The 25,409-nt window shown below is 52.1% G+C and overlaps 1 protein-coding gene across 3 annotated transcripts in view; it reads left to right on the forward strand.

Annotated features, from left to right (window-relative positions):
- Positions 1-5,137: 5,137 nt before the first annotated feature.
- Positions 5,138-25,409, forward strand: part of INCENP (inner centromere protein) — a 28,713-nt gene continuing 8,441 nt past the window's right edge. For 2 of the 3 annotated variants that reach the window (XM_029209114.1, XM_029209116.1), the window contains exons 1-12: positions 5,138-5,269; positions 8,389-8,535; positions 8,935-9,048; positions 9,862-10,658; positions 14,830-14,881; positions 15,718-15,775; positions 15,853-15,970; positions 17,041-17,092; positions 17,535-17,652; positions 17,722-17,853; positions 24,811-24,920; positions 24,991-25,111. In XM_029209114.1, the coding sequence (XP_029064947.1) occupies positions 8,396-8,535; positions 8,935-9,048; positions 9,862-10,658; positions 14,830-14,881; positions 15,718-15,775; positions 15,853-15,970; positions 17,041-17,092; positions 17,535-17,652; positions 17,722-17,853; positions 24,811-24,920; positions 24,991-25,111 (1,812 nt within the window). In that variant the 5' untranslated portion in view covers positions 5,138-5,269; positions 8,389-8,395. The remainder of the gene's footprint in view (positions 5,270-8,388; positions 8,536-8,934; positions 9,049-9,861; positions 10,659-14,829; positions 14,882-15,717; positions 15,776-15,852; positions 15,971-17,040; positions 17,093-17,534; positions 17,653-17,721; positions 17,854-24,810; positions 24,921-24,990; positions 25,112-25,409) is intronic. The other variant, XM_029209115.1, reaches the window with a different exon arrangement.

A 25,409-nucleotide genomic window follows, 5' to 3' on the forward strand; every position in this document is an offset into this window, starting at 1 on the left:
GAGATCATTTTTATAGGGAAGGAAAGGAAGTTGGGAGGGCTAGTGTAAACAAAGGGTCCGTGGCTTTTCATTGGCTGAGTCCTTGCCAGGAAAGAGGAGTCTTTCCTTCTTTCTGTTGGGCTCCGCTGTTGCTGCAGGGTGTGAGAGCTCCCCCTGCTGGTCTCCCAACTCTATTTAATTGAGGTATGTATTCAGGGAGTATGGCGGACCTTCTGTATTTCTGAACCCGCCAGCAAGGCTCTCCCTGTTATAAGCTCGATGCCTCAGGCTGCCATAGCTGGCTGCCATTAACCATGCGTCTAATTTCCCGTGCTGATTGCATTAGCAGGACAACCTTCAGGTTACAACGTGGCTTCTGCTGTACCTTAGAGAGAGAACGCACTCGATTACCTCCAGACTAAAGCTGGCTACCCAAGACCCCGATTCCTCATACTAAATCCTCAATAAAAGAGCTTCTGATTGTGATTTCACTCAGTGCCCTGCTAGGAGGGAGACTGCACAGATAACACTTACACAAGGATTTTGTTTGGTGATATTTATTCTTCACTGCACGTTAATTGAGAGGTACTCTTTCAATAAGTTTTGGTCTGCACATTTCTTATTTCATATAAATGAGTTTCTCAGCCATCAGGATCAGAGAGCAACAACAAAAAAGACTGATTCTTTGAGACTTTAATATATAGCCCCCCCCCCGAAAAAAAACACAGCATGGAGGGCTTCAGCGTCCAGCTATGACGGAGGAACTAGTACCGAATAAGCCCTGCTATGGTAAACAGCAGTAAAGCTGGAGTCAAAAATATAAGCAACTCTTTTGAGGTGTTAGACCACAGGAGAAGGCAGACTGTAGTCCTGGAGAGAAGGGGCACACCTGGGGTTGAGCCCCAGGACCACTCAGCCTCTGTCTCCTTGGGGTGCAGCCAGCTGGAGCCCCACTGAGCTGAACAGGCAGGTATCAGACCTAGGGGCAGCTGGAGCGACTGGAATTTCAGAGCAGGGTCAGAAAACTGTGGGGTCTTCTACGAAGTAGGGAAGATGGGGAGCAAGTGGAATATGCATCGACTGGTTGTGGAAGTGTGAAATGGCGCAACAACTTTGGAAAACTGTATCTTATAAAGTTACACATACGTTAGCTATACGCCTCAGCAATTCAACTCCTACATATTTACACAAGACAAACGTAAACATAAATCCACAAAGAGTTCTCTATGAATGTTCGTAGCAGCTGTCTTCATAATAGCCCCACACTGGAAACAGCCAAAATGATGAATGAATAGACACGTTGTGGTATATTTACACAACTTAATATTATTCAGCAATAAAAAGGGAACCAAATACTGAGACCCACAATATGGGTGATTCCCCAAAATATAGAGCTGAATGGAAGGAGTGAGACACAAAGCCCATTTTGCAGTACAAAGCGGCAGGGGGGACATTTCTGAGGGGCTGGAAGTGCGCTTAGTTTGATCACAGGTGCCTACATTTGCCCAAATTCACTGAGCTGGACTTTTAAAATATAGTCATATAAACAAGGTCCTACTGTATAGCAGAGGGAACTATATTCAGTGTTCTGTAATAAACAATAATGGAAAAGAGTACAAAAAAGAATGTATATGTATAACTGAATCACTTTGCTGTACACCAGAAACTAACACAACATTGTAAATCAACTATACCTCAATAAATAATAAAATTAAAAAATAAAATATAGTCATATATAATTATACCTCAATAAAGTTGGTTAAAACAAAAGAACAAGGAGAGCTAGCCTCTGGCATTGGTAGCTGATCAGGGGTCCGCCCTGAGAGGTGCTGCTAACTTCCACACTCCTCTAGTAACCTCTACACGGAAAGATTCTGGAAACTTCTCAGGAGGCAGAGTCTGCAGTTAAAATCTGACTCCCCCACTCACTAGTGTCATAGTCTTGAGGAAATGACTTAACCTTTCTGAGATGGCTTTCCTCAACCCTAAAAAGGGATAATGCTATTTTTTTTTCCCAAGAGCTGTTGAGAATGTTAAAAGATTTATAGCAGCGCTATTCATAATAGCAGAAATGTGGGGGGAAAAATCCGTATCCCAAATATCCATCATCAGTAGAATGAATCAAAATTGCAAAATACTCATAAATTGTACTTTTATACAGCAGCAATAAGAATGAAGGAACTAGAGCCACGAACAACAGCATGGATGAATCTCACGTAATATTGAGCAAAAGATGTCAGACACAAGAGCAAACTGTGTAACACTTTATTTTTTTTTTAAACACAAACGAAACTATAATGTTGAGAGATGCATGTTTCTGGGTGGTAAATCTATACGGTAGTCCCCCTTATCCATGGGGGATACCTTCCAAGATCCCCAGTGGATGCCTAAAACCTCAGACAGTACCAAACTCTATATATACCAAGTTTTTTCCTATACATACATACCTATGATAAAGTTTAATTTATAAATTAGGCACTGTAAGAGACTGACAATAATAAAATAGAACAATTATAACAATATACTGTAATAAAAGCTATGTGAATGTGGTCTCTCAAAATATCTTATTGTACAAATTTAATGCTTTTTCCAACCTAACTAAGCAGTTATTGGGCACTGTGGCTGTAACATTTGCACTTTGAGGTGTGACAGCAAAACAAGCACGAGTTCCTTTTTCCTTCTTCACAACTTCACAGATAGAAGATTCATTCTTACCATAGATCTTAGTAATCTTAGTATACGATTTTTTTGCCTTATTAAATTGAGAACTTTCACCTTTCACTTAAAGGAAGCACTTTATGGCTTCTCTTTGTCATATCCGAATTGCTCGCATCACTACTCTTTGGGGCCATTATTAAGTAAAATAAGGGTCACTTGAACACAAGCACTGCGATACCTCGACAGTTGATCCTCTAACCAAGACAGTGACTAATGGGTGGGATACACAGGACAAGGGTTGATTCTTGTCACCAGCTGGATAGAGCAGGTGGTGTGAGATTTCAACACCCCGCTCTGAACACAGCACAATTTAAAACTTATGAATTATTTACTTCTGGAATTTTCCATGTAATATTTTTAGACTGCATTTGACCCCAGTAATTGAAACACGGAAAGTGAAACCATGGATAAGGGGAGACTACTGTACAAGCAATACAATACAATGATTACCATACTTTTTTAAAGGTTTTACTTTGGGGGAGGGAGCAGGGGGGTTTCTGGGAAGCTGGCCAAGCTCTATTTCTTGACGTGGGAGGTGGTTTTTAAGGAATGATTTTGACAAACTAATAAGCTGTATATCTCAGTTTTGTGCCTTTTTCTAGATGTGTGCTATATTTCACAATTAAATGTTGGAAAGAAGGGAGGGAGGGAGGGAGGTTGGGAGGGAGAGAAAAGAAAAAGAAACCCTCATTCAGAATAATCTGAGGTGTCCAAGAAGCCAGGGCCTGCCCCCAGGTCCATCCACCACCCGCAGCATGAAGACCCATCAAGGGTAGCCCGTCCTTCGCTGGTCGCTAGATCCTCCGGCACAAACAGCCTGGAAACTAAACTGCCTGGAAACTAGAGTGCCTGGAACGTGCTCTTGGCAGCTCAGCAGTCAGGCTCCCAGTCAGCGGCTTCTCACCACCTGCGCCTGCGCTGACATGCCTGCGGGAGACTCGGCTGCGCGTGCGCTGTCTGCCCCGCTGGGCTTTAACTCCAGTCCAGCAGCACCTCGTTGGCAGCTGCCCGGTGGGCAAAGTATCATTACGTGGCTAGGAGCTGCGGTCACGTGTCCCCTGGACTGAGTTGCACGTTCCTAAGGGGGTACCCGTGTTTAGTTCCAGAAATGTTGTCCTTGCGTAGGGATAAGCAAACTTCTATAAAGTCTAGACAGTAAATACTTTCAGCTTTTGTGGGCCAAGAGGCAAAATCTCGGATATTACGTAGGTACTTACCTAACAAGAGAGGAAAAAAATATCTACAGTTTTAAAATTTGATGTAATTCAAAATATAGTAATAATAATTGAATATAATTTTTAAAGGTATATGCCTACTAATAACAATAGAATTCTATTTTGGGGATAAGGGTGAGGCGTGGAGGATAATATTTTCTTAATTTTGGCTCAGTTAGTGTTCCCTATCATTAAAACTCGATTGCGATGTTCATCTGTTAATGCAGATCTACAGTGAGATTTTTACCCACTTCCCTTTTGAAATGTCTTTTCACACAGATATGTACTGCCAGATGCTGATATCCGCCCCTGAGCAGATGCTTTCAATCTATCATATTCACCAGCAGGAAGACATTTGTAGAATCTGTTATATTCTTTTCTTGATATTTGTGTTTTAGCAGGTCATCACATTGCAGATTAATCACTCCCAACTGGAGATTAGGTGGAAACTCCTGGATCGCACAGTTAAATGGATTTTGAAGTAATGGAAATTTCCTTTGCATTTGCATCAAAGTCTGAAAAACTATGCTGGAACTGCAGTTTGAGCTTGGAAAATATACCTGCTGCAAATTTGTGTGGGAGCAGAGATCTGGATTCTTGTTTTAACATTTGACAGCGTGGGAAGCATATAAGCAACTTGGCTTTACCTGTGACTCAAACATTGTTAATTGTCATCGAAATGATTTCACTGTATCATAAATTTTGCATGTAAGTGCTGTTTCAGTTTGTAATTTTAAGTTGAAATCATTAAGAAACATTATCAAGTCTATAGCAAGTATTATTTCTCAAAAGTGTCAGAGTCTCGTATAGAGGACAAATTGGGTGAAGTAATGGCAATGGCAAAGCATAAGACTCCCAGAAAGAGCACGACCTCCAGGTCCACGACTTAAGGCCCCACGCACTTCCCACGTCCCCTAGGGCACTCGCAGTGCACGCTGGGACGTGTAGTTCCGGCGTGCGAGGTCCTGCGCGCGCAACCCCCACCGCGGGCGACTTACTCTCTAGGCCGCGCGCCACCGTTCCCGGAAGCTGTTCGGGTTAAAGTTTCAAAGCTTCCTTTCCCCGCCTCTTAGTCACGCAGATTGCCAATCCAAGTAGCCAATAGATGGCCGGACTGGTGCTTCCTTTTACTTGATTGGCTTAGGTTTCTGCAGCCGCACAGACAAACTTGCCGGGGATTGGTCGAGCTTTCAGTTTTGAAAATCGTAGGTTTGGCCCGCGCTGCACCGCCCCGTTGCTTCCTTGCAGCCGCGAGCTTTGGAGGCCGGGAGCGGTGGGACTTGGGCGGGCTGAGATTTGTGCTGGGAAGGTCGTCGGACTTGGATCGGAGCAGCACTTAGGAGACGCGGTGCAGTCGAGTGAGTGCGCGCGGGCGGCCGGCGGGGGTGGGGGGGTAGTTAGCGATTTGTTACCCCTTCCTCCAGCCCCGGACCGGGGGCGTGACCCTCTACCCCCCGTTGCGGCCTGGCAGTGGATGGATCACCTCTTCCAAGTGACGAGGTGACCTGCCTTGGTCCTGGGGCCAGAGATGACCCCCACCCTCCATCCTAGAGAATAACCCCGTCCCTTCCCCCTCCCGGTGCCTAGCACCTTCTTTTGTGCCCAGGAGGCCCTTTGTTGATCTGGACGCGCAGGAAGCGCACACCGACCGGGTTGTGTGACGGAATTATGCCAGATGGCATTTCTGTACAGTTAACTCTCGCTCAACACCTCCCCCATCGGCTGAGCAACATTTTTAAGTGACCATTTCTGGAGTCCACTGCTACCCCTGATCTTGTCATTTCCCAAGCACGTTCACTGACAGTGGCCTTCTCTGGGGCGCCCAGAGCCAGAACTTGGCCCCTGCCTTCCCGAGGTTGAAATGGAGTAGGCGGCAAAGCTTGTGGTTAAGAGCACAATTTACATCCAGGCCTTGCCCTTGACTTAACTTCTCTTTGCCTCAATTTGCTCATCTGCACAAGGGTCTCCTTGAGGTTGTGGTGAGAATTAAATGAGATGATGCTCCATCCAAGCACGGAGTAGGACTCTTTAAAGAAAGCAACTGTTGTGACCCTTCTTTGCTGAGGCGAGGTCACAGTTAGGTGCCCGACTTCCTGCACCCTCAAAAGAACAGGTATTGTGAAGGAGGGCCGTGGGGCCCTAGTCTGGTGTATGATGTGAGAGAAGTATTGGGAGACGAAAATGAACAAGCACCCTTCACCCTTGGTGGGATGTAGAGTGCTCTGGGTTTGTGCCCAGGTTCTTGCAGGGGCTGAAGAGATTTTTGCTGCTTTTCCCAGGACCCTCATTCTTACACTGATCCCTCCTTTCACAGGGTCACCTCTGATCTAATGACAATGACCCTTTTTAAATACCCAGGCTGAGGCTGCTGAAAACAAACTTCCTCATGGAAGAAGCCCAAACACCTTTTTGCACTTTGTGAAAGAAGCTTTCGCCCATTTTGCCATTTTGAACAAATACTTTAAAAAAAAAGAGCAAGTTGTTGATTTCCATAGCAACAAAGTGTTTTGTCTTCCTTTAACATTTTTCTCTTTCCTAGCCTCAAACTGTGTTCCTGCCCTTAGCCAGGGCTGAGCTCTGGGACAGAGGGACTGGGGGGATCCAGAAGGATGGCAGCCGAGAGGCTGTGTCGATGACTGGCTGGCTGCAGAGCTGTCTCTGCCCAAAGCCTCTGCAGTCCTGCCCGATTGGCCCTGCCCCGATGAGTGCTGCCTTTGGCATCTAGGAGTAGGCCTTTGGATGAGTAAGGCATGCCCTAACCTGTGTAGAATGAGTTCATTTGGTGTCCCTGTACGTGTGTATGTGTTGGGGTGGGAGTACCTGTAGAATGTTTATTTCTAGGTATAGAGTTGATAGATGGATGAATTCATTTAACAAGTATCCCTTTTGTGCCAGGCACTGTGCCATACTCTGGGCTTTCAAAGCTGCGAGCAAGACAGACAAAGGCTTGTCCTCAGGGAACAAACGCTTAGTGGTCAGAGACAGGCAGCAAGCAAACAGATACAGTCACCCAAGTGCCATGCGGAGAATTGAAATTGATGGATAGGATGGTAGCTGGTGGTCAGGTCCTCCCTGAGTTGCTGAGAGCCAAGTGCTGAGGAATGAGCTGCACAAAATAGGAGACAGAAGGTTCCAGACAGAGGGCAGAGCTTGCTCAAGGAACAAAGGCTCGTGTGCCCTGGAAATCAGCCCCCAGGAAGTCCTATGAGGCTGCAACAGGACCTGGCATTAAGCTCTGTAAGGGGTGACTTAGCCCCTCCTTCCAGGAGTTCCCATCTTAGGTGGGAGGCTGAGCTATGCGTGGTTCTTGGTTTTGAAGTTGTAGATCAGGGTGGTGGATTACTGCCATGGCATGAGACATGCAGTCTGTTATTGTGGCTAACCACTGTCACCCATTCATTTGTTCTTTCATTCATTCTACCAGTCGGGATATTTATTGAGCCCCTGCTATGACCAGAATAGAACACTTCTTCCTTGCCTGGGGCTTTGGTGATGATTTTATAACTGAGTTTTGAGGAGAATATCTGAGTTGCCAGTTGTTTTTTTGTTTTTGTTTGTTTATTTGTTTGCTTTTTTGAGTTCCTAGTTTTTTAAGAAATTAAGTGAAGACATAGAACAAATATAGTTACCAAGGGGGAAGAGGGGGAAGAGGGGGAAGGGATAAATTAGGAGTTTGGGATTAAGATATACACACTGCTATATATAAAATAGATAACCTACTGTATAGCACAGGGAATTGTGCTCAACATCTTATAATAACCTGTAATAAAAAAGAATCTTAAAAACATAAATATATATGTATAACTGAATCACTTTGCCATACACCTGAAACTAACACAGCATGGTAAATCAACTATACTTCAATAAAAAATTTTTTAAAGGAAATTAAGAGCAAACTAATTTTGTATTTTCCACTGCCTGATATTTCTAGACAAGTTTTCCTAAAAACAAGACATTGCTTATCCGCTCCCCTCGTGCTCCCTCATGCGTCTCAAGGGCATTTCAGCTCAAGGGAGAGGGTTGTAGGGGCCCCTTAGAGAAGAGCCTGTCTGTAGACCCCGCTTTCTTACCCACTACTTTGGGACGCAGAACCCCTTCCAGCCACTGGCCTCCCGAAGAGGCAGTTGGATTTGATGTTCCCTGGCCTGATGCCTGGGGTCAGCTCATGGGTAACTCACCCTCCGACAGTAGGAGAGGAGCCCTTAGGAGGGTAAGAGCAGGGCTTTGGGCAGGTCAAGGGGTCCTACCTGGTGGGACCACAGTTTCTCCTGATCCAGGAAGGCAGTTGGCCGTGCCCTGTCATTTTAAGCCCCAGAGACAGCCATTTGTAAGGAGGTCCATTGACACCACAATTGGCTGGTCATTGTGGGCTTCTGGGGACAACGTGCTGTGTGGGGTGGGGATGGGGCGGCATTGAAGAGTGTGAAGATTCCAGCCCTGAGCCCTCATGCCTCTTATCTCTGCTTTCTCCCGACAGAGCCATCATGGGGACGACAGCCCCAGGGCCCATTCACCTGCTGGAGCTCTGTGACCAGAAGCTTATGGAGTTTGTCTGCAACGTGGACAATAAGGACATGGTGTGGCTGGAGGAGATCGAGGAGGAGGCCGAGCGCATGTTCACCAGGTGCGGGAGGGACGGACCCGGGGCTGCCTGAGGCCTCAGCGGGGGCCGCTTCCCCACCTGACAGGCAGAACAGGCAGGCTGCCAGCAGTCCCTGCTGAGTGCGCAGGATGCTCAGGACTAGGGTGATGGGAAGCAGGGGGAGAAGTGTTGGGCTGCACCTCAGAGGGTGGGGCTGCCTGGCAACCTTGCTCCCCTGCCATGTCTCGGGGGCAGGAGGGGGGCGGGCGGACCCCTGAGTGCCTGCGGTGACTCACTTGCAGCCTTGGAGAGCTCGCTTGGTGCTGGTCACCCCAGCTTGACCAGGCACTGCCAGGAAGGGGGCAGGGGTCGGGCTGGGTGGGGAAGGGGGACCCATGGTTTCCAGGCAGCCTCGAACATCACCCTCTTTGTACCAAACAGAGAATTCAGCAAGGAGCCCGAGCTGATGCCCAAAACACCTTCTCAGAAGAACCGACGGAAAAAGAGACGGATTTCTTATGTTCAGGATGAAAACAGAGACCCCGTCCGGAGAAGGTAGGAGGGGCCGGAGGCTTGGGGCCCACGTGGAGAGCTTGATTCGCAGGTATTAACTGACATGAGGAGCCGCCCAGGGGAAATGAAGCGTGACCTGAGGCCGTGGAGTCCAGAGCTTGTGTGTGTTGGAGGTGGGGATGGTGTTTGATCTGGGCCTCTCCTTCCAGAGGTAGGAGAAGCAAGAGAACCTGACCTTCTGCTTGGGGGAGAGTGACCAGAGGTGTAGACCGGGCGCTGTTCCCTAACCCCCTGTTGCTGTGCTGGTTATAACTACCCTGGTAACGACCATGGGCTGCGAAGTACCAGGGGAAAGAGGCTGGGTCTTGGGGGTCAGGTGGTCTTGGGTGCACACCCCAGCTCTGCCCCTTAGCAACTGTATGTCCTTGGGTTAATTTTCCACGTCTCTAAGCCTCAAGTTTCTGGAGTCTAAAGTGAGGACAATGGTCCCTGCCTCTCAGGGCTGTCTGGTGGTTTAGGCGACAGCATGAGTAATGCCTCCAGCAAGGTGTTTGGCCCAGTGTGACCCCGGTCAGTGGGAGGTTTAGGGGAATTTAATCTTCCCAGTGGTTCTGAGAGGACAGGCATTATCCCAATTTACAGATAGGGAGACTGAGGCCCAGAGAGGGGCAGCCGGGGTGTCACGGCTAGAGGCTGCAGAGCCTGGACCAGAACCCCGGTCTTCTGCCTCCTAGCCCTCCGCTTCAGACTCCACTTGAGCTGGCGGCTCCTGGGGAGGCCGCTGCCTGCAGCTGGAATTTTGGGGAGCCTCCCCGCCCTGCTGGGTCATCTCAGCTTCTGCTCCACCTCCTCCAGCAGGTTGTCCCGCAGAAAGACGCGGAGCAGCCATCAGAGCTCCCGGCACCTCCGCAGCAAGGACAAGGTGGAGAGGCTGGCCACAGTGGTGGGGGAGAACGGCTCCGTCCTGCGGCGGGTGACCCGTGCTGCGGCCGCAGCTGCAGCAACCTCCACGGCAGCCACGCCTTCGCCCACCCCTGAGTCTCCCACAGTGCTGACCGAGAAGCCCAAGGAGAGCCTGGCCCAGTGCCAGCTGGTACCCATGGTGGAGATTGGCATCAGCGAGCGCCGGAGCGCTGAGCAGCACCTTAGCCAGCTCCAGTCTGCCCAGGCTCCACCCCCTACCCCGGCTCCGGCCGCTGCTCTGGCCTCCCAGATCACCTTGACCTCGGAGGAGGACTCTACACCCCAGAAGCCAGAGGCCGGGAGACTGGAGTCTGTCACCGTGAGCTCCCTGATAACTACACCCCAGGACCCCAAGGGCCGAGGGTTTGGAGCAGGAAGATCCGCCTCCAAGCTCAGAATTGCCGCGACCTCCCCAGGCCCGCAGGACTCGCCCAGCTCTCCGGCCTCCCCGTGGCGGGAGCGGGTGCTGGCTCCCATCCTGCCGGATAACTTCTCCACACCCACGGGCTCCCGTGTGGACCGCAGGTCAGTGCGGCGCAGCCTGATCGCCCCGTCCTCCCCGGGTCCCCAGGTCTCGCTGGCCCAGAATTACTCCCTGGTTTCCAAAGAGGAGAGCACCGTCCGAAGATCAAGCAGAAGGATTGCCAGGAAGGCCACCAAAGAGCCGGCCGCCTCCGCCCGCATCATCTGTGAGTGTGGGGCTCAGCTCTGGGCAAGGCTGTGGAGGGTGGTCCTTCATGCCCGGCTCAGCCTAAGGGCTCTGGGGACCATTTAGCAAGGAGCTGTCCACAGAACTTTCTGCAGTGGTGTAAGTGTTCCAGATCTGTGCCGTCCTACACTGTAGCCACTAGCTAGCCACGAATGGCTATTGAGCCCTCAAAATGTGGCTCGTTTGATCGAGGAACTGAATTTTTAGTTTTATTACATTTTACATAGTTCAGATTTAAGTTGCCACACGTACCTAGCGGCTACCACGTTGGACAGGGCAGATCTAGTCCAACGCTCTTGTTTTACAAATGAGGAAACTGAGGTCCGGGGCCGTTGGCCGCAGTGTCCCTGTGGTTAATGCCATGCTGAGCTTGAACCTGGGCCTCTTCCCCAGGGCCCGCGTGTTCCCCTTCCTTCCTGTGGAGGCTCACTTAGATTCACCATGTTTGTGGGCCACCTCCTGTTAACGTAACTGTTTGGTCTGGCCCCAGCTGTACATTTAAACTGAGTCTTAAGGAGGCTACCAAGTCTGTAAATTGGGAAGAGCCCCACATGTTTCGTCCCTTCTGGGATGGTGGCCGCTTGCTGAGGAGGCCAGGTGGAAAGCCACAGGGCGGGCTTGTCAGGCAGGTGAGGGCACCTCCCTGGGCCCGGTTTCTTCCCCGCCTGGGGAAGGGTTTGCTCCAGGGCCTGGGGCTCAAGGACACACAGCCGGGGGCCTGTGCAGACATGCGATCTGGCACACTGTTCATTTTTGGATTCTCAGAAGGGCCCCAGTGATTCTGACCTGCCTTGGAGATTTCCTCAGGTGTGAATCTGATCCTGGGCAGGGGCCCAAGGGGGCGGGCAAGCCTGGAACTCTAGAGGGAGGTTTGGGGAGAGACCCTAGAGGCCCTCCCCATGCTTCTGGTCAGACATCCAGAAGCTCTTCTTAAGCCAGTCCGTTTGCTCGGCCCCCTGCCCTGCACACGGGTGGGCTTCTGATTTGATTCGCCTTTGACCCAGTCCTGTGGAAGGAAGACAGTCAAACACAGTGGTTAAGGCTTGGAGTCACACAGAGCCTGGGGGGCCTGGGGCACACCCTTCTCCGAACCTCAGTTTCCCCATGTGTTAAATGGTAAGAACACCTGCCTTGAATGTGGGTAGAGGACCCATCTTAGTGCTTGGCTATGGTACAGCTCAGTCCATCTAAATCAAAACAAAACTGGATGATAAAACTGCAGACGGCCTGGGTCCCTGAAGCTCAGTGGAGGTGTGGCCTGGGTGACCCTCCGGGGCGCTCAAGGGTGTGGAGCAGGGAGGGGAGAGGGGGCTTCCTGGAGGCCTTCCTGACACCCAGGCCCTGGGGCTTGGCTGGGTGGGCAACTCAGAGGTTGGATTTTAGTTTGGGTTACCCCAGAAGCAGCCCTTGATATCAGGATTTGAGTGTAACTTGTTACTGTGGGAGGGGAAGGAAGCACCTGCAGCAGGGGAGCGGGGACGTGAGCTGGGGAGAGAGGACCGCCAGTGACGCCCATAACGGGCCTGGGGCCTCGGGGGAGTCTCTGGAGCCAGTGTGGTGCCCCTCGACCCCCTTCCAGTCCTCCTCCCTGCCCCCAGACCTGTTCTGAAGCCTGAATGGCATGCAGGTGGCACTTAACATTCCAGAGCATTCTTTGCGCTGGTGGAATAGTTGTGCGGTCACATGGGCATCTTCTCACCCTTCTGCCCCCTCATCAGCGAGCCCTGAGCTGGGATGGGAGGCAGGGGATGTGAGCTGTCTCCTGGCTACAGACCCCTCAGGTGGGAGCTGGCCCTCCCACACCTCCAGGCCTGCCTGCCTCACCCCAGGAAGGTCCCTGCTTCCAACCTCGGCTCCCTCAGCCTTAACCTCTGGCCACGCACCTGTGGCCCAGATGCTCCAGCCGAGCCAGGCTTCTTCTGTGCCCAGCAAAGCCTGCTCCTTCCTGCCTCATGGCCTTTGCAGATGCGGTTCCTTCTGCCTAGACTGGCACCTCTCAACTTTTGGCCTCAGCCCCTGCTTCCAGACTTCAAAATTACTGAGGACCCCAAAGAGCTTTGGATTATGAGGGCGCCATCTATTGACAGTTACTGTATTAGAAATTAACTTGAAGGATTAAAAAATTCTTAATATTCATTAATATTTTATTTTTTATATTAATACTACTTACTGTTTGATATTAAAAGTATTATTTAATACTTTAATATAAAAGTAACAAGCCAATTACCTGTTAAGGTTAGTTGTGTTTATTTTTGTTGGTTTTTTTTTTTAAGAAAAAATAACTTTTCCAAACAAAAATGTGACGAGGAGACTGGCGTTATTCTGCAGTTTGCAGATCCCATTCATGTGTGGCTTAAAAGAAGACAGCTGGGTTCTGCATTCACTCTGTTGCATTGTGTTGTTTGGGTTCAAGTATATGAAGAAAATCTGGCCTTACACAGATACGTAGTTGGAAAAGGGAAGAGTACTTTACAAGCCTTTTCAGATAATGGTGCATATTCTTTTTTTTTTTTTTCCAGATAATTTGTGCATACTCACAAATATGTGGCGTTATGCACATCTTCCAGATGTCGACACACTTCATTATGTATTTTTTCAAGGAGCACATTTGCTTTCTGGTCTCCTCAGAAACATCTTTAGGTATCGGGAAGCTATGAAGTTCATGGTGGTGGATACGAGGTCCAAAATTCTATTTTTGGCTTTTTTGTGGGCTCAGTTTTTTATTCTTGGCAACAAATACTGTTCGTTTTATTTGAAGGGACAGACTCCCTTTGTTTTTTTATTTTTTTTTTTGCGGTACGCGGGCCTCTCACTGCTGTGGCCTCCCCCGTTGCGGAGCACAGGCTCCGGACGCGCAGGCCCAGCGGCCATGGCTCACGGGCCCAGCCGCTCCGCGGCATGTGGGATCTTCCCGGACCGGGGCACGAACCCGTGTCCCCTGCATCGGCAGGTGGACTCTCAACCACTGCGCCACCAGGGAAGCCCCCTTTGTTCATTTTTAAGAAAATGTCTGCCAAATACCCAAGCTTGATTAGCCATAGTTTGTCAGTTGTTCTTTGACTTAAAAACAGCATTCCGTTAAAAAAGGGGCCAGTTCAGCTGAGACCTCAGACCCCTGTGCTTTTCAGAGACTTGGCTATGCAGCCCAAGGGCATTTTTGCATACTTCCTACTTTATCACATAGTGTATTAGAAAGACATGTACTTAAGTTTAGATTTAATAAAATTAATAGTTTTCATTCCTTCACCAAGGACATTCTTAAGTGAAACCAGACGTTTCCGTCCCGAGTGTGGGGTGCAGTTTGGTACCCAGGCTTCGTACTTTACCTCCATTGCTTTCACTGTCTCAGGGCAAATCTCAACACCATGAAAAGGGAAGATAACATTTTGGTGTTATGGTGGAAATAGTTAGGACCTCGTGGGTCCCCCAAAAGGGTCCTCTTGGACACTCGACTTCAAGAACCCCAGAGTACACTTTGAGAACCACTGTCCAGGACATCCTCCTCCCTCCCCTTCCTCCTTTGCGACCTTCTTACCTTCTTACCCTTTACGTTCCAGCCTCCAGACCAGCTCGGCTTCCCAATAGGCTTTTCAAGTCCTCTGCTTGTTTCTGTCATGGCACATGTCACATGTCGGTTACAGGATTATCTGATGATTATCTAGACCAGGTCGTGGCCCAGTCTGGTTTGCTCTCCATTGGGTCCCCAGGGCCTGTGCATGGTATAGACCCTCGACGTATGTTTGTTGAATGAATAAGCTGCTTTGCGTCGGCCTGTGCTGGGAGTTGGAGGCTCAGAGCTGGACATCGTCCCTCTTCCCAGGATACTCCCAACCCAGTGAAGGAGCCAAGACGTGCCCTCAGATGGGCATGTTGCCCTCTAGGGGGTAGCAGGAGACATCAAGCCAGCTGCTCTGTTGAGGGTGTTAGGAGTCGAGGGAGTGCTGACGGCAGGGATCTGCACCCAGGGAAGGGGGAGAGGTCTCTGGGGTCGAGAGGGTCTATGTCTCGTGAAAGGAGGGGTCTGCAGGTGGAGAGGGTCTGGTTGCAGATGAGAAGCGGCGGAGCCCCATCAGAGCCTGGCTCCCTGGACCTCTTGGAGGGGCACCTGGCTGATTCTCAGGGCATCTCTTGTTCCTTTGTTTTCCTGTCAGGCCACAGTTACCTGGAGAGGCTCCTGAATGTCGAGGTGCCTCAGAAAGTGAGGTGAGTTCAGTTCCAGGGCTTGGGGACCTTCCCAGGGCTGGGCAGGGCACACGGGGGGCCCTTTCTAGGTGAGCCCCACAGGTGGAGGCGTTTCCTGTGCTCAAGCCTTCCCTCATCACAGGGACTGCCCCTGGGCTGCCCACCGCTGCCCCCTGCCCCTGCCCCAGTCTTACCAGGCAGTGCCACCCGGGTGTCAGGTCTTCCCGAATTGCTTGTCAACATCGCTTGTCAGTCCTGGCCTCGCCTTGACCCCTCCAAGCCTTACCCTGGGGCCTGGGTTTCATTGCTTTGTCAAATCCAGAGGCCTGTGGATGAGCCAGTGCAGCCGTGAGGAGCCAGTTCAGACTGGGGTGGGTGGCATGGGGGTTGGTGGGGTGCTTCCTGCTCCAGGCTTACACCCCAGCACTGCTTTGAGCCAGCGCTCCTTTTCCTGGAGGCCACGTCCTGCTGTCACTAAAACTATTCCACCACCACCACGACTCCCTGCTCTGGAGCAGAGGGGCAGTGCTTGGGACAGGGAGACCGGTGACTTTGCCGGCGGTGAATGGAGAACGGGCCTCAAAAGAGACGTGGCTCATTCAGGCCCAAAGGGTCGAGACGGAGCTGGGAAAGGGCCGACCTCCCGAATCAAGGCCCTGGTGGAATACAAGCGAAGCCAAATTCAGAAGCTGGCACCGCTCGTCTGCCCAGGCCGCAGACTTAAACCACGGGGCCACTGGCTCCGGCTGCCCATCCTCCCGTCCCTCCTAGGTCGCTACCCCAGGGCGTAGGGGAGGGGCTTCTGCGGGGAGGCTTGGGCTGGGCGGCTCCCACAGTGCCCCCTGCTCTGCTTCCAGCCCCACGGCGGAGGAGCCCAGCAAGGAAGCTGAGCCAGAGGAGGCAGCTGAGCCGGAGGTGAGATGGGCAGGCCAGGGAGGGGCGGGCCTGTGAGTCCCATGTGCAGACCCCTAAAGCCATGGCTCTTCCCTTAGGTCCCCAAGAACAGTGGCAGCGCCTTGCAGCTCCGCAGTGCCACCAAGATCGCCATTAGCACGCCCGGCTCGCAGCCTGCAGCCGGTGGCCAGGGAACGCCCTCTGAAGGGCGGCCGGGTGAGTCTCCTGACCTACAGACCGTCAGGGCCACGCAGGCCGTGATAGCCTTGGCCTGACTTTCTCTTGGAGGAGAGGCAAGCCTGGTTTTCTGGGCTGATAGGCCGAGGGAAAGTGAGACCCAGGGTGCAGCGATCTCCTTCGAGTCTGCACGTTTCATCTCCCACCTTTTGGCTGGAGCCACTGCTGAGTGCCACTGGGTGGCCATGGCTGGTTGGTGCAGGAAGCTGGGGGTGGGACCTGAATTGGGGCATTAACTGTGAACATGCCAGGTCAAGGCCTGGAGCCTCAATCCAGGGGGGACAGGAGGAACTGTGTCCTGGGGTGTGAACACCTGGCCTCGTGTTCTGTCTCTGTCGCTGGCTCACTTCTCTCCTCTGTGGGTCTCCTGGCTAAAGGGCATGAGAGCTGTGGGCTCTGGGGCCTGGCCTGCATCTCCCTGGTGGGAGGAGCAGCGTAGCCGTGAGAGCTTGAACACGGCTCCCCCAGCTGCTGGACAGGGTTAGCACAATGGCCATGCCAGCCCCATAGGCCCCAGGGGCTGCCGGGACCCTTTGGAGTAAAGAGTGTTGGAGAGCCGGGGAAGAGATCGGCGCTTCCTCCTGGCGGCAAATTGAAATGTACAGACCCGCACCGCACATGTTGACCCTGCTCAGGAGGCCCCACCCCCGTGCCAGCCCCAGCTGAAAGGGCCGGGAGGAGTGGGATTTCGAAGCCACTCAAGGGGCCTGTAAGAGCTTGCAGCTTCTGTAGGTTTCTGCCCCCGGCTCTCAGTGTTAGAGGTGGGTGGGATGTGGTTAGGGCCACCTCCATGGGACTGTCCTGCTGTTCTCGCCCCAGAGGCCAGGCCTGGGGGCGAGGGATCTGCGGGCTGCGGGCAGCGTGCCAGCTCTGCGCGTCCACAGAGGGGTCACAGCCGGGCAGTGCTAAGCCTGATGCTTCTGCTCCTGGCTACCCTGGGGTCTGCCGGGAAGAGAGCCTCGCCCCTGCCACGGCCACTGCTGGTGGGCGTGTTCCCCTGACCCCTCCGTGCTCTCCCGATCGCCCCCCTGAAACCGCTTTCTCCACAGAGGCCAAGACTGACCAAGCAGATGGCCCCAAGGAGCCGCCTCAGAGTGTCAGGTTCGCATGCGGGAAGGCGTGTGCAGGCGACCATTTTGAGGGGCCCAGAGGGGCACGAACCTTGAGTCCTCCCTCGGGAAGGGTTGGCATGTGGTCAGGGACCTCCGTGTCCTCTCAGCAGGGGTGGGGACTGGCGCTCTCAATAACAGAGGTGGCTGCAGGCTGTGGGAGGAGCCTGGCCTGGGGGTGGGCCACGGGATCCCAGACCCCCATCCTCCTGTGTCCTGGCCGTGTGACCTTGGACTGGTCACTCCCCTTCCTCTGACTGGGCGGCAGAGGGTTGGTCAGGGAGCCCCCACCTCTGCAGTGCCTTTCAATCTGGAGCCCCGGGGGCTGGGCCCAGTTCCATTCACAAGGGGGACCTTTTCTGGGGCGTGACAGGGGGCGCTGGGGGGGACGCGAGGGCGGGCCCTGTGACACTGCTGCACCCGCACGTCGGCAGGAGGAAGCGCAGCTACAAGCAGGCCGTGAGTGAGCTGGATGAAGAGCAGCAGCTGGAGGATGAAGAGCTGCAGCCCCCCAGGAGCAAGACCCCTTCCCCGCCCTGTCCCGCCAGCAAGGTGAGTGTGCGTCTGCCCTCCCTCCGCCCCCTGCCCCGCCCACGGGCTCTGACCCTGGTCCCTCTGCAGGTGGTGCGGCCCCTCCGGACCTTCCTGCACACCGTGCAGAGGAACCAGACGCTCATGACCCCGACCTCGACCCCTCACAGCAGCGTGAAATCCTTCATGAAGCGCAACACTCCCCTGCGCGTGGACCCCAAGGTGAGGGCGGCCTGGCTGAAGGCTGCAGCATGTCCCCAGGCTGCTGGGAGCAGCGGGGGCCTGGGCCAAGGCGGGTGTGACCTGGCACTGGTCAAGAACCAGCTTGAGCCTCTGTGGCCCTGGGCTACCTCGACATCTGGAGACTGTCCTGACTCCTTGGGCTCTGCACTGCAGCCTAGAGGCTCGGCCGGCTCAGGGTGACCTCCCGGGTCTGGGATCCGGGACTGGGAAGTGGCAGAATTGGCCTGGCTGGCCACCGCCGTGGCCACCCATCCCCAGGCACTGCCCCCATTCCCTCCCGGCGGCCTGAGTAGTTAAGGTGAGGGACTCACGTGGACGCTGACCTGGGGATGAGGCCTGGGTGACGTGAGAGGAGTGGTGGCGCTGGGAGAGGGCGCAGGCCCCAAGCAGACTCACTGGCGTCTTCAGGAGCGCGGCCTGCTTTCCAGGATGCCCTCCACCTGGCATTAACTCTTGGCTTTTTCCTTGTCTCCTCTCCTCCACAGTGCAGCTTTGTTGTAAGTAAAGCCTTTCCCTGTCCTGTAACCTAGCTCCACCCAGCACTTACCCGCCATAGCCCTGTCCCTGCAAAACTGACAGCACTTGTAGAGGCACTAACATCATCAGTGGGAGCGTTAAGGGGGCCGGGAGGTGGGAGGTGAGCTAGAGTTGCTGGCTAGCTGGCCCGCCGGCCCTGCAGTTCTGGAGCCGATGTCCTCCCTCTGCAGAGCCTGCCCAGGAGGATGAGAGGGGGTGTGTTCCCCAGGCAGGAGGAAGCAGAGGGGGTGTGACCTGCGATGGGTCACCAGGGCCACATCTTGCAGTGTTCCCCCCCAGCCACGTCCCTCCCACCTCCCCGGTGCCGGGCTTGCCCTCAGGGTCTGGGGCTGCAAAGAGAATAGACAAGGCATCTCTGATCCCAGGCCACCGAGATTTACAGGATCGCAGACCTAAGCTGCTGCCTTGAGGGGTGGGGCAGTGGGGAAAGGAGATCTGGGTCTGCTGGGTAATGGTGGAACTGTCAGTGCCATCCTCCAGAAAGAAGGCCACAGAAGCTGTTCTCTTCTCAGATACCCCAGAGCTGAGCTGGACCACCGGCTGCGTGCAAGGAGCCATGGGGGCCTGGGACCTGCTCGGCCCACAGTCCCAGCTCCCAGGGTCTCCCGAGCAGCTGCAAGGTTGCATCCCCCTGAGTCCTTTAGTGTCCACTGGCACTTTGAAGGGCCACCTACCTGGAGGGCTTCTGCCTCCAACCAGGGGTCTTAGGGCCCCAGGAGCACTGCCGTGGAGCTTGACAAATCAAGAGGCTGCCCAGCAGCTGGACAGGCAGGTCCTGAACTGGCCTCTCCTGCAAGAAGGCTGGTCCCATCTGGGTGGACAGGGCCATGGCGTGTCATCCAACATGCCAGCAAGCAGGCTGTGTGGTTCTTATGTACCTGTCTTTGTGCCAGGGCCCTACTAGGCACCTGGGCCCACAGCAGTGAACCAGCCTTGGACTTTTTCCTCCTACAAGGAACTACCTGTGCCCCACCCAGACTGATTGGGGCCTTTCAGGAATGACCAAGAGGTTCAGGAAGCTGCCCTTTCCTGCTTTGGGGAGCCCAGGTCCCTGCATGCGACATCTGCGTGGGTGGGACAGTCCTCAGGAGGCCAGGGGACCTGCCTAGGTAGGTCGCTGTGGCATTGGACTGGTTTCCTAACCTTTGGGCCTAAATTTCCTTGGCTACAAAGCGTGGAGACAGAGGTTCATTCAGGGAGATTGGATGAACCAGGTAGTAGTAGCGAGTGTCAAGCACCCAGCACGTGGATTGGCATGAAGTGGTTGTCTGATGGATGGCAGAGAGGCTGCTCATTTGAGACCCCTGGAGGCAGAAGGGGCTGCACAAGCTTTTGGATCCCTCCCACCCTCTGCTTTGGGCTTGATGGTGGCCCCTGGGGAGCAGCCCACCTTCCAAGGTTGGGGCAGAGAGGAAGCACGGATTCTACGACCTAAGAAACTCTTGTTTTCTTCTATAAAATTCACGGTGCAACAGGATAAATTCTCTGACCTGGGCTGGGAAATCCTAATAGTCAAGCTTCAGGACAAAAGCCTGTTTTGCTGAGCCCTGCTGAGAGTAGGAATCTGGGGGCAGGACGAGAGGGTGGTGAGCGCTCTGGGTGCCACGTGGCCTTTGTTCCCCAGGTGCTTTCCTCATAGGCCAGCGGGCGGTGTGGCCTCTTGCTGGGTTTCCCTGGGTCCGTGTGGTTGGAGAGCACAAAGCCACCTGCTCCCTCCCTGAGGGGTCCTCCCAAAGGCCAGCATCCTCCTCCAGCCTGGCTTCCTACCCCAGCTTGGCTTCTATGACTCATGATCATCTCTCTCCATTTCTCTTTCCATCTTTAAAAAAAAAAATTTTATATTAAAAAACATTTTACAGTAAAATTTATGTTAAAAATGATCATACAGTGAAATCTATACTTTGTGAAAGCATAGGTTTATGTAACCACTACAACAGTTGGGATGCAGAGCAGTTCCATCACCCCACAAGACTCCCTCCCCCACCCCTACCGCGTGTTCTTCATCACTATAGTTTTGTCTTTTTGAGAATGTCACATGAGTGTAATCATGCAACAGGTGACCTCTTGAGATTGGCTTACTCAGCATAATGCTTCTGAACTCAGTCGTTACATTTGAATTCAGTTTCTTGTAGACAGCATATAATTGAGTCAGGGTGGTTGTTTTGTTTCTTTTTAAAATCTAACAGTGTCTTATTTGATATATTTAGTGGTATGTTTCAATTTATGTCTACTGTTTTATTATTATTGGCTGTTACCTTTGTTTTTTTCTTCTGTCTCCCCTTTCTTGCCTTTTTTGGGGTCCCGTAACGTTTTTTAGTATTCCATTTTAATTTGTCTCTTGCGATTTGGACTATATCATTTTTAGGGTTTTTAATGGTTGCTTTGAGGCATTACATACTTAACTTTCACAATTACTTTAGCATCAGTATCTTTTTTTTTTTTGCATTACGTGGGCCTCTCACTGTTGTGGCCTCTCCCATTGCGGAGCACAGGCTCCAGACGCAGAGGTTCAGCGGCCATGGCTCACGGGCCTAGCTGCTCCGCGGCATGTGGGATCTTCCCGGACCGGGGCATGAACCCGTGTCCCCTGCATCGGCAGGCGGACTCTCAACCACTGCGCCACCAGGGAAGCCCAAGCATCAGTATCTTATCAGTTGAATTGGAATGTAGAAACCTTACCACCTATAGATGCCTTGACTTCCCACTGTGTGTGATCCTTGTCTTACATATTCCATCTCCATACATCGATGACTCCAGCAGAATAATTTTTGCTTTCAACTGTCAAACATTTTAAAGAAACTCAAGAGGAAAAGAAGTCTTGATATTTACCCAGGTATTTGTCATTTCTGTTCTTCATTCTTGAAGCTTCACCTTTCCTTCTGGTATTATTTCTCTTCTGTCTGAAAAACTTCCTTTAGCAATTCTTTGAGAAGTCTGCTGGCAACAAATTCTTTAGTTTTCCTTTATTTGAGAAAGTTTATTTCCCTTCATTTCTGAAGGATATTTCCACTGAATATAGGTAGAGTTCCGGATTAACAGTTCTTTCCTTTTAGCAATCTTAAAATGTGCTCCTTCCGTCTGGCCTCCAAACTTTCTGATGAGAAATCCCCAGTCATTCAAATCATTGCTCCCTGATAGATAATGTGTCTTTTTTCTTCTGGTGCCTGCTTTTCAGAATTTTTTTTCCTTTGTTTTAATATTAAGTTTTTAGCAGTTTGATTCTTTTGTGGCTGGACATGGGTTTCCTTGGGTTTATCCTGTTTGGGTTTTGATGACCTTCTTGAATCTGTATATTTATATCTTTCAGCAAAGCTGGACATCTTCAGCCATTATTTCTTCAAGGTTTTGGGTTTTTTTTCAGTACTTCATAGACTTTTTTTTTTTTTTTCCCACACCACACGGCTTGCGGGATCTTCCCCAACCAGGGATTAAACCCAGGCCACCGCAGTGAAAGCCCAGGATCCTAACCACTAGGTCACCAGGGAAGTCCTCATAGAACTTTTGTTGTCATCTCACAGTTCCCTCAGGCTCTGTTAATTTTTCTTCCGTATATTTTCTCTCTGTGTTTAGATTGGATAAATTTTGATTTATCTTCATGTTTTCTCCATTCTGCTCTTGGATCTGTCCACTGAATTTTTTTTTTCAGTTATTGTATTTTTAGTTCCAAATCGCCATTTGCTTCTTCTTTAGATCTTCTAGTTGCTGAGATTTTCTGTTTTTCCAGTTGTCTTAAGAGTGCTGTGATTATTTGTTGGGGCATTTTTGTCAGAGAATTCCAACCCGACATCTTGGCATTGGTGTCTGTTGATTGCCTTTTCCCGTGGGAGTTGAGATTTTCCTGGTCCTTGTATGCTTAGTAATTCTGGATTGCAGCCTGCACATTTTGAATATGATGTTAGGAGACTCTGGGTCTTGTTTAAATCTTATGGAGACTGTTGATAGTTTGCTTTAGCAGTAACCCACTGGTTCTGGCTGTGGTTCCAACCTGCTTTCTGTGGCCTGTGGTTCCAATGTCCATTCAGATTTCAAAGCCTTTACAGTGCTCTTTGGATCTGTCGTGGGTGTGCCAGTCAGCGGTCCGTCTGGGATCTGGCAGGTGGCCCGTGAGTTTAGTTCTCAAAGTTTCAGGTGTGATAGTTCGGGTCAAATCCAAACATCTCCAGTTTGGTGCTGCGCCCGGGAGTTCATAAAAACCTTATGGTATTACTTTCTCAATCTATCCAGTACTTTCCTCTTCTCTGGGGCTCCCCCTTTCTGCCCCCCAGCCAGGAAGCTGGGGCCTTAGTTGTTTTGCTCTGCTGTGTGCTCCCCTAACCACGTGGAGGGCCTCCGGCTGGGAGACAGAAAGAAAGGCAACAGTGTTTCCCAGCATTTTGGGATCACAGCTCCATAGTGTGGCATGGAAGGTTCTCCTCCTTGAGTTTTGACTCTGCAGGTTCCAGTAACTGCTGCTGTCCCCGTTGCCACAGGATTGCTTGTGGGCCAGAGCATGAGAGAAGGGAGAAAAGAGGGAAAAAACCATAGTGTTTTGAGTCAGAACCAGAGGGCTCTTCCCGGAGTTCTGTCAGCACCTCGGTGATCTCTTTGGGGTCTCAGGCTTCACTGAGTTAGTGCTGGAGGGAAAAAAAAGCATTCAGCTCATTGCTGGTTCGGTGATGCTTCAAAGTTTGGTCTCCTTCCCCAGTCTGCCTGCGGCTATTTACCTTGCAGAGGCCTCAAATAACTGCTCCGTGCATTCTGTTAGGTTATACAACCACATGTAGTGGGAGAGACAGATGGGAGTGTCTACTCCATCTCACCCAGAACCGGAGCCCTTCTCTCCATCTTTAGGATGGTATTACCTCGGGGCCAGATTTCTAGGTGGGAAATCTGTAGTCAAGGTTAGTGGCCAAGGAGAAATGGACAGTAAGGCCGATGGGTGGCTTAGCCCAGAGGTGGTGTCTAATGGGAGCCAGGTTGGGGTGAGGGGTGGGCCTCTAGTCCAGGTCCCAGCTTCTACCCTTATCCCCTGACCGTTACTGGTAAAGCACCAGTCTCGTCCTTGGCCAGGGAGGGCTTGGAGGCCCCACCTGTCCTGCTGGTTGCCTACTGCTATGGCCATGCCCCTGGGGCTTTCTGGGCCTGTGGAGGAGGAGGGTACCAGCATCGATCTGCTGAAGCAACTAGGACTTTTAAAAAGTTGTCTTTGAAATTTGTATGTAGCCGTATCACAAGAAGTTTGGAAAATGAAGGGGAAAAAAATGCCATACCTAATCAGTGTCACCAGCCTATATAGTAACCTCTGTTAGCATTTGACAGTATTTTCTTTTTTTTTCAGCTGTTAGGAAAGAGTCGATACACTGTGTGTGTGTGTGTGTGTGTGTGTGTGTGTGTGTGTGTATACACTCGTAAAAGTTATAAAGCATAATAATAAAAAATTAACACATGTGTACCCATCCACCCCCATAAATAGAACATTAACCGTAACTTTCAAAGCTGCCTTTCTGTCCCTTCCCAATCTGGTTCTTTTTTTCTTATTATTATTACTTTTGGCTGCGTTGGGTCTTTGTTGTTGCATGCGGGCATTTTCTACTTGTGGCGAGCAGGGGCTACTCTTCCTTGCGGTGCGTGGGCTTCTCATTGCGATGGCTCCTCTTGTTGCAGAGCACAGGCTTTAGGCACGCGGGGTCAGTAGTTGTGGCTCGCGGGCTCTAGAGCGCAGGCTCGGTAGTTGTGGCGAGCGGACCCAGCCGCTCCGCAGCGTGTGGGATCTTCCCGGACCAGGGCTTGAACCCATGTCCCCTGCATTGGCAGGCGGATTCTCAGCCACTGCGCCACCAGGGAAGTCCCTCGTTCTTAACTCTTTTATCAAATATAACTTTTTATATAGTTATAACCTCTGCTAACAGAGGTTACTATAGGCTGGTGAAGTAGATTAGGGATGGCATTTTTTTCCTTTATTTTCCAAACTTCTTGTGATGTGGCTATATAATAATTTCAAAAACAACTTTTTAAAAGTACTAGTTGGGGGCTTCCCTGGTGGCGCAGTGGTTGAGAGTCCGCCTGCCGATGCAGGGCACACGGGTTCGTGCCCCGGTCCGGGAGGATCCCACGTGCCGCGGAGCAGCTGGGCCCGTGAGCCATGGCCGCTGAGCCTGCGCGTCCGGAGCCTGTGCTCCGCAACGGGAGAGGCCACAACAGTGAGAGGCCCGCGTACCGCAAAAAACAAACAAACGAGAAAAGTACTAGTTGGTTCAGCAGATCAATCTGAATCATCCAGTCTTGAGCCTGACTTTTGTGTTGCCCACACCTTGGCAGGGCTCAGGTGAGGGCACTCGTGACTCAGGCCCTTGGGAGGCCTGTGGGGTCGTCCTGGCCCAGTGCGGGGCTGCCCTCACTCCCCCACCGCCACCCCCCCAGGCGAAGGAGCGGCAGCGCCTTGAGAACCTGCGGCGGAAGGAGGAGGCCGAGCAGCTCCGCAGGCAGAAGGTGGAGGAGGACAAGCGGCGCCGGCTGGAGGAGGTGAAGCTGTAAGTGCCCGCGCCCCCCCTCCGGCTCCCCCGGCCTTGCTGGGCCCCCATGACCACCCTGTGCCCGCAGGAAGCGTGAAGAGCGCCTCCGTAAGGTGCTGCAGGCCCGGGAACGGGTGGAGCAGATGAAGGAGGAGAAGAAGAAGCAGATCGAGCAGAAGTTTGCTCAGATCGACGAGAAGACGGAGAAGGTGCAGGCCTCGGGCTGTGGGCAACAGCTTCCGCGGGCTGTGCCCTGGCGGGACCCAGGCCCATCACACTGGGTGGCCCGAGGGTTAGGACTGGACCCGTCGGGAAGTTACGGGTTTGATGCCCTGTATCCCTCTCGTGGCCGTCCGTGGGGTCTGTTCTGAGCCACGTGGAGGGTGGAAGGTCTGCCCGGGACCGAGCACAGCCCTGCGCTCCTGGCAGGTCTGACTCCCGGGTACCCCCTCCCCCGGGCTGTGGGGAGCTAGCCGGGGCCCCAGGGACATGGAGTATCTGCCCTGC

The sequence above is a fragment of the Monodon monoceros genome, unplaced genomic scaffold (assembly GCF_005190385.1).
Source record: "Monodon monoceros isolate NGI ecotype Baffin Bay Population unplaced genomic scaffold, NGI_Narwhal_1 Super_Scaffold_7, whole genome shotgun sequence".
NCBI lineage: Eukaryota > Metazoa > Chordata > Mammalia > Artiodactyla > Monodontidae > Monodon > Monodon monoceros.